Below are 8047 nucleotides of genomic sequence, written 5' to 3'. Positions count from 1 at the left end.
GATCAGTGGCTGTTCAAAACGGAAGTGACGCAATCACGCGGAACTCTTAAAGTGAACGTCAAAGTTCAGGTCAGGCGGAATCAAAATAACCCTTCTCCAATGTGAAACAACTTTGACGCATTTGTGACTGTGTAGGTCTGTAGAAGCAGTTGTGAAACCCTATCGATAGCAGACATGGTATCCATAGTCCAGAACACTGATGTAAAACAGGTAAGACCCACCTGGATTAGATTAAATCTAATCCAGATTTTCTTAAATCTAATCCAGACAAGCTCTTTCTTAAAATCAGAATGTCAAACGACCGCAAAACCTCCCACCTCATTCTTCTCACCAGACTGCATTCAAATAACCATTATTTTAACCCAATCTTCCATTTTTTTCTAAGTGGAATCGTTGTAATATTACTCATCAATACATCATTATATTCTGATAATTCCGGCATTCAAATGATTATTTTGCCACCCACTTTTCCGCTTCAATTTAAACCCAAATGTCCCGCTTGGAAACCGAAGCTGACCCACTCTTTTAATAATGGCTTTGATTTATGCTAAATTTATGGCGCGTGTGTATAAAGTAACGATATAGCATATAATTATCATTGATATAATTCGCAAAAGTATCCTGAAAAGAAGGTTGCTGGTCCGATTCCCATGAGTTTGCATGATTCGCCAGCCTCCGATTCGGCACTTCAGGGGAAAGTTGAGGGGAAATTAATTTATCGTGCAGTGCAATAAGTGCGACAAAGACCACATTAGACTAGGTACACATCCAAAACCACTGTATCCAGACTTCTCAAATCTGGACTAGATTATCATCCAAAGGCTAAACATTTTTTAAAACACAGTCTCTGATTTGTGAAACATTTATTACATTTCAGCATTTTTTTCAGCATATCGGCCACATTAGACCAGGTCCAGATCCAAAACCACTTTGCCTAGAACTCTCAAATCTGGACTGGATTAATATAGACCCTCTAAAGATACATAAAAACACAGTCTCTGATTTGTGAAACCTTGTATCTGTACCTAGTCTAATGTGGTCTTTGTATAAAATAAAAACTATGAAATCTCCCCTGCATTTTTACAAATAGTATAAAAGTTACACAGATACAATAGTTGGTGTCAGGCAAAGCTGATGTATTACCTAAAATGTCTAAAAAGTTTTCACATCAAGAAGTTAAACAGAAAAACAGTCATACGGTGGACAAACAGTTTATTTAAGTTTATTTCCCCTTAAGTGCCGAATTGGAGGCTGACGAATCGGAAGCCAACTTCAACGTCGTCCGTGTATGTGTGGGTACTCCGGCTTTCTCCCACTGCCCAAACATGCATGTTGGGTTAATTGGCGTCACCCTAAATTGTCCCTAGGAGTGAGTATGAACATGCATGGTTGTTCATCTCGTTTGTTTCTATGTGGAGCTGTGATGGACTAACCAGGGTGTACCGTGCTTCTCGCCCAATGACAGCTGGGGACAGCGCTCCCCAACCTCCCTAATTTCTCCTCGCCTGTCTTTGTCCCCTCTGCAGAAAGATGCTAACCGTGCGGTGGTTGTGGCAGTAACATCTCGTGCAGTTTTTAATTCAAGAGCTGAGGATGATGACGGTGTCTACGGAGAAAGCGTGGCTTTTCCACTGTTAAGGGTTAGAACATGACCAGCTGTAATTAATGAAATATTTCAAGTTTAAATCTAAAAATATACCTAGTTCATAAACTTTTAAAACTCATCAACAAGTCACAACTTTGTACTTGATGGAGAACACACACTTTATTTTGACTCAAACTCTAATGCACCATACTGCTGCTCTAAATTATCATTTGAGCATCAAATCTGGATTAGTAGACACCTGGGAAATGGTCCCCAACAAACATTTTTTTGGTCCTGTTTGAATAATTCTTGCTCAAAGCATTATTTTAATTAAACTAGGTGTGTCAGCTTTTATGGATTTATGTTCTCAGTAGGAGCTGATGTTATTGGCGCTCAGAGCCACAGACACAGAAGACAACTCAAAAAGTAGTGATAGATAATAATGAACTAGAATAAGAGTAGACAATATTTAAATATTATCCCCATTTCCTTTTCAGTCAATGCAGAAAGTAAATGAACGTCTGCTAGAGGAAAATCCTGCAGAATCTCTGCTGTTTGACATCGTCCTGATTACCACAGACCGCCATCAGCAGCAGCAGATCTTATGCATAATCAACAGCACCAAACATCACGGTAATCTGACATCAAACCGCTGGAGATGGTACACAGTCTAAAGGTACCCTGACTTTGTGTATCTGTGTTTTTGCTGACTTTCTATCGTGATGTTGTCGCCGCTCTGTTGCAGGTCTTGAAGTTAGCAGGTTTTGTTTTTGCAACGAGGAGGATTTCACAGAGAGTCTCTTGAAAAATAGCGTGCAGCTTTTTCTGTCGACGGATAGAAACGAAGCATTACAGGTGTCACAGAAAGGTTCGAATGATTTTTTTCTCGTTTTTTTTCTTTTCCATGTATTTACACTGTGGTAACATTGATATTTACTTTGAGGTTTTGCTACCAGTGACTGCCAGATCTCAGAGCTTATTTAGTTTCAGTGGAAGTAATATGCTGAACAGTTTGAAATATTAGCTTGTTATAGTATGTAACGCAGTCTTTAAAGACCAGGGTACAGTAGCAATCAGTCTGGGAATCACAGATTTAAACCTTAACAGATCTATGTTACCATGTTGCAGAATGGAGCTAACTTTCAGACCGCAGGAACTTCTTCAGAGTTTGTGTAAATAATGTTATGTCTACCCAGTGAAGCCTGGAATTTATTGGGCCATGCTACAAGGGTATTAGAACCTATCTACAATCCTACAACATTGATGGCCACAGCCTTGATGACAATCTGCGATGTGGATGACTCTAAGTTTTCTTGACCCGAATGAGCAAAAAAAACAAAACTGAAATGTTACTTTTTGAGCCATATGGCCTTCACTCTTTACTCAATAGTGATCTCAGACCTTTGGAAAGTAACAAAAAAAACATTCCAAAAATAAAGCTGGGTTTGATTTTCTGATAAATGTTGATGTCAGATAGACCTGGGACAATTTTTTACCATTGTAATTGTAATTTCAAGAACGTTTAAAGGGGAACTCCAGTGTTTTTAAACCTAGACCTTATTTCTGGCATGAAATACGTTTATCTACTCACCGAGAACAGTTTGGCGAAAGCCGGCGTCATTCGGAAAATATTTAGATAACTTGCAATCGGCATATATCCATATAACGGAGTGAACGGGGCTTAGACGATGCAGTCTCTAAATAAGGCATTATCTGTCTTTATTTCACCAATACTATAAGACGAATGAATGAACGAACGCGTACTGTTGCTCTGTTAGCACATAGCTACTGTTACGTGGCTACTTGCAGCTATAGGAGAGCTAACGGAGGGAATTCTACACACACCTCTACTGGGACGACTTCATGGACAGGAGGGTCAGTACAATCACTGACTACATTAACTTCTGTAGGGACACTGTGATTCCCGTGAGAACTGTAAGGTGCTATCCTCATAATAAACCATGGATCACAAGTGACATCAAAGACCTCCTGAACCAGAAAAAGAGGGTGTTCCAGAATAGGGATGGAGAAATGTACAACAGGAGCTTAAAAAGACACTACGTCGAGCTAAGGTGGAGTACAAGAAAAAGGTAGAGAGACAGCTGGAGAACAATAATACCAAGGAGGTGTGGAGGGGCATGAGGACCAAAGAACAAAGCTATGACATGTTTTGCAATATGAACACTAAACTCACCACCAGCAGTACTTTCAGATGGAAAAGTGATGGAGAACTTTGGCTAATGTTTTTGTTTCCTATTTGCTACAGCAGTTTTTAGCTAATTGATTCAATTGCACAGATCATTTATATTAATTTACACTGGTTCAGTTAAGAGTTAATGTTCAGTTTGTGTTGTCACTGTTGTGACATGTGGTCCTTTCATGTTTTGTGTGGACAAAGTGAAAGCAAATCTCTTTCTTAGACACTAGAATATATCCTGTTAACAAATATCTATTCCTCTGAAGGAATCATGGCTTCCTCCAGCTTTCCTCATTTTCTTTTATATACTTTTTTAAACATTCAATATGTTTGTTTCAGTCTGACTCAAAGAGCCATTTAGGTACAGTGGGGAGAACAAGTATTTGATATGCTGCCGATTTTGCTGGTTTTCACACTTGCAATGCATGTAGAAGTCTGTAATTTTTAATCATAGGCTCTTCAAGTGTGAGTGACGGAATCTAAAAACAAAATCCAGAAAATCACACTGAATGATTTTTTAAATAATTAATTTGCATTTTATTGCAGGAAATAAGTATTTGATAAATCAGAAAAATTAAACTTAATACTTGGTACAGAAACCTTTGTTTGCAATTACAGAAGTCAGACGTTTCCTGTAGTTCTTTACAAGGCTTGCACACACTGCAGCAGGGATTTTGACACACTCCTCCATACAGATCTTCTCCAGATCCTTGGAAGTTTCTAGGCTGTCGCTGAGCAACAGAGTTTCAGGTTTCTCCAGAGATTTTCCAGTTGGGTTCAGATCTGGAGACTGGCTAGGCCACTCCAGGACCTGGAAATGCCTCTTACGGAGCCACTCCTTAGTTGCCCGGGCGGTCTGCTTCAGGTCATTGTCATGTTGAAAGACCCAACCGCGACCCATCTTCAGTGCTCTTACTGAGCGACGGAGGTTGTTGGCCAATATCGCGCGATACATGGCTCCAGCCATCCTCCCCTCAATGCTGTGCAGTTACCCTGTCCCCTTTGCAGAAAAGCATCCCCAAACCATGATGCTTCCACCTCCGTGTTTCACTGTAGGGATGGTGTTCTTGGGTTTGTACTTTTCCTTCTTTTTCCTTCAAACACGGCGAGTGGAGTTTAGACCAAAAAGCTCTATTTTCGTCTCATCTGACCACATGACCTTTTCCCACACCTCATCTGGATCATCTATATGGTCATAGGTAAACTTCAGACGGGCCTGGATATGTGCTGGCTTAAGCAGGGGGACCTTGCGTGCTCTGCATCATTTTAAACCATGACGGCGCAATGTATTACTAATAGTTTTTTTGGAAACAGGGGTTCCAGCTTGCTGAAGGTCATTGACCAGGTCCTGCCGAGTAGTTTTGGGCTGTTCCCTTACCTTCCTCACGATCATTGTAACCCCACGAGGTGAGATCTTGCAGGGAGCTCCAGACTGAGGGAGGTTGACTGTTATCTTTGTCTTCTTCCATTTTCTGATTATTGCACCTACAGTTGTCTTCTCATGAACCTTGTGCAGGGCTATAATTTTGTCCCTGATGTCCTTGCACAGCTCTCTGGTCTTGGCCATTGTGGTGAGGTTGGAGTTTGTTTGTGTGTGACTGTGGACAGGTGTCTTCTTATTCTACTTAGTTCAAACAGGTGCAGGTAATACAGGTAACAAGTGGAGAACAGGAGGGCCTCTTAAAGAACAACTAACAGGTCTGTGAGAGCCAGAATTCATACTGTTTGGTAAGGTTTCAAATACTTATTTCCTGCAAAATCAGCAGCGTATCAAATACTTGTTCTCCCCACTGTAAGTGCATTACAAATTTATTTGATGCAACATTCCTGCCTTGATCACAAAAATCATCATCAGTCAATCTTTGGGTGTCATGGGTGTCTGTGAAAATTTACAATTCATTCCATTGCAAATGATTATGCGACATTTCATTAAATTTTAATTATTTCATTCCTTGTTTTTTTATTTTTTATTTCTTTTGGTTTCAAAGTCTCAGACATTGTTTTGGTCACAGTTCAACTACATTTCAGCATGTTTTGGTAACTGATAATATATTTATATTTATATATACATAACATCTTCTTTGTCATGGGTCCAGGTGTTCTCTCAGCACTACTGGATGAAAACTCAGCTTCCTGTCCATCAGAACAGCTCAGAGTTTTGTTGTGTGGGGATGCTTTCAGTCAGTCCGATGCCAGCCTAACATTGCTGAGCCGACAAGCTGCTCAGGTACAAATTACAATGTGCAAACATTTCATCTTCACTCTTGTGTTGCTGAGGATGCGTATAAAGCTGTGAACATGAACTTAGGTTTAAAGGACATTTAATGTTTTTCCTCTGCAGAGCTTCTCAGCTCAACTAGGCAAGATGCGGCAGCGTTTTGGTATGTTTGACAGCCCTCTCTGGATCACCGTTGTCACATCGCACGGCGGCAGGGAAAGCTGTGGTGACAGCCTGAGGGCATTGCGATCCCACGGCGTCAGTGTGGATGAGGCATACTGCCTCGCCGGGGCACCACGTGGTCCCATCCTTTCCTTGCTCCAACCTCACTTTCTGCTTAGTGAAAGCTTCAGTGGCCTACAGGACTGATGTCATCACAATTAGTGATCACAATTAGTCTTTGAAACAAGTTGCCGAATCCTCAAATTGAACTTAATGTTTAGCACCAGTTTTAATTAATAATTTCTTTCAGCCTTAAAGAACCAGTGAAGCCCACTAAAAGTCTTCCAGTAACAGCCCTGTCCCAAGAAAATGCCCTTAGCCCTCTCTGGCACCATGTGACATGGTGATGGTTTGTGAGAAATGCGCAGGTTATGCAAGTTATGTTTTCTAACTATAACCAAGTATTATCTAACAATGAATGAACAAATAAATTTATAGGAAAAATCTGCCTCTTTCAGGTAAAAGAACATATGGCCAAACCATTAACCAACCCTCTTTGTCCCTGATAAACACTGTTTATGAGTCAAACGTTGGTTATAAAAAATTTAAACTGTAAAATATACACATATTGAATATAAACACTGTGTAAATTTAACTTCTTGAAAATATCAAATGGAAACATGTTTTCCAGGTGACTTGGTTTTTTTTTTAAATAAAGATAACTATTTTATGTGACATTAAGACACTTTTACAATATTATTTGTTAATGCCTAAATTACTGCGTCTCAAATTTGTACATATGTGTACATGTTGGGACAGCAGGGATGACTTTATATAATTCCTTGTGTTGCTTTACTGACATCCGCTTTGTTGTTTAAGAATATTTCTTAAATAGATTTTTTTTTTTAAACTTCACCTACTGGCCTAATTAGTGTTTAACAGAACTAGTTTGTCCAGTGTTTCTTGTTTTGGTTTTTTTCTCCACCGTGAGGTAGGCTCTGGCTATCTGGTTAATGCCTACCCCTTTATACCAAGGTAAAATGGGTAAACTTATCATCAGTTATCATTGTTTTATTGTGCTAATGGGTTTTTCAAAGCAGTTTTATTTTTTTTTCATAGAGATTGGGGAATAAATAAATCCACAATTTAAATGATGAACAAGTCTCTGGTAATAACTGTGGCCAACAGTAATGAATAAATTCCATCTTGATCCACATTTTGACAGCATTAATTCAATCAGATTCAGCAGGTCACAAGTCTGGTAAAAACACTTTCTCCTTCTCATATCAACAATGTCAGTCACTCATTTAATCTAATCAGTCTATTTGGCTATTGTATACTGTTAAAGTTTCAGTAAAACCTTTCGCAAAGTAATGTATTAGTTAAGTAATTTGATTAGGTTATTGAATTTTTTTCCCCACCTTTGAAATCTTCATTGTTTTTAATTGGCTCGTGTGCTACATGTTTTTGTTGCTGTGATGTTGAACAGTGATCAACAGGAGGCAGCAGAGAGTCTCAGCCAGTAAGAGCTGAGGACAGACCGACTAAGGTTGAGATTTACTTCAACGTTGAACACTCTCCCTGAAGTAAAGCAAGAAAGAGGATTATGTGGTCTTGGAATGCAAAATTCAAATGTAGAAAATACTAAGTGGAAAATTATCAACACAAGATCAGACTCAGTGTGACCAGTAAAGCTAGATCAGGAGGATCTTTTCTTTACTTAATGTTGATACTTGATGTCTTTTGTCTTAAGAGGTATAACCGGGGTGAAAGTAAGCCAGTGTCGTGCCAAAAAGAGATTGTCTGCCAGAATGTGATTTCTGCCCACGGAGCGGTAGTGCAAAACCGTCTGCTTTTCTCTGGATTAAACGGTCATAATATGCAG

General features: G+C 39.5%; 1 protein-coding gene across 1 annotated transcript; it reads left to right on the top strand.

Moving 5' to 3' along the window:
• The first annotated feature begins 21 nt into the window (after positions 1-21).
• Positions 22-8047, top strand: LOC140307548 (cytosolic 5'-nucleotidase 1B). The gene is made up of 6 exons (XM_072386487.1): positions 22-210; positions 1527-1640; positions 2083-2218; positions 2331-2453; positions 5879-6009; positions 6124-8047. Exons 1-6 carry the CDS (start codon positions 175-177, stop codon positions 6367-6369), a joined length of 786 nt encoding a protein of 261 aa, XP_072242588.1. The 5' UTR covers positions 22-174; the 3' UTR covers positions 6370-8047.

The sequence above is a fragment of the Leuresthes tenuis genome, unplaced genomic scaffold, assembly GCF_036924035.1.
Source record: "Leuresthes tenuis unplaced genomic scaffold, fLeuTen1.0.hap1 SCAF_5, whole genome shotgun sequence".
Taxonomy (NCBI): Eukaryota; Metazoa; Chordata; class Actinopteri; order Atheriniformes; family Atherinopsidae; genus Leuresthes; species Leuresthes tenuis.
Note: the sequence above shows the minus strand (reverse complement) of the source record. Positions and strands in the feature narration are given on the sequence as shown.

What these genes read in the sequence shown, in the direction of transcription:
- LOC140307548 (XM_072386487.1), top strand. Translation starts at nt 175, where the DNA reads ATGGTATCCATAGTCCAGAACACTGATGTAAAACAG. An exon ending in TGGCTTTTCCACTGTTAAGG is followed by an intron (nt 1,641 to 2,082) that starts GTTAGAACATGA and finishes TTTCCTTTTCAG; the next exon opens with TCAATGCAGAAAGTAAATGA. An exon ending in TGAGCCGACAAGCTGCTCAG is followed by an intron (nt 6,010 to 6,123) that starts GTACAAATTACA and finishes TTTCCTCTGCAG; the next exon opens with AGCTTCTCAGCTCAACTAGG.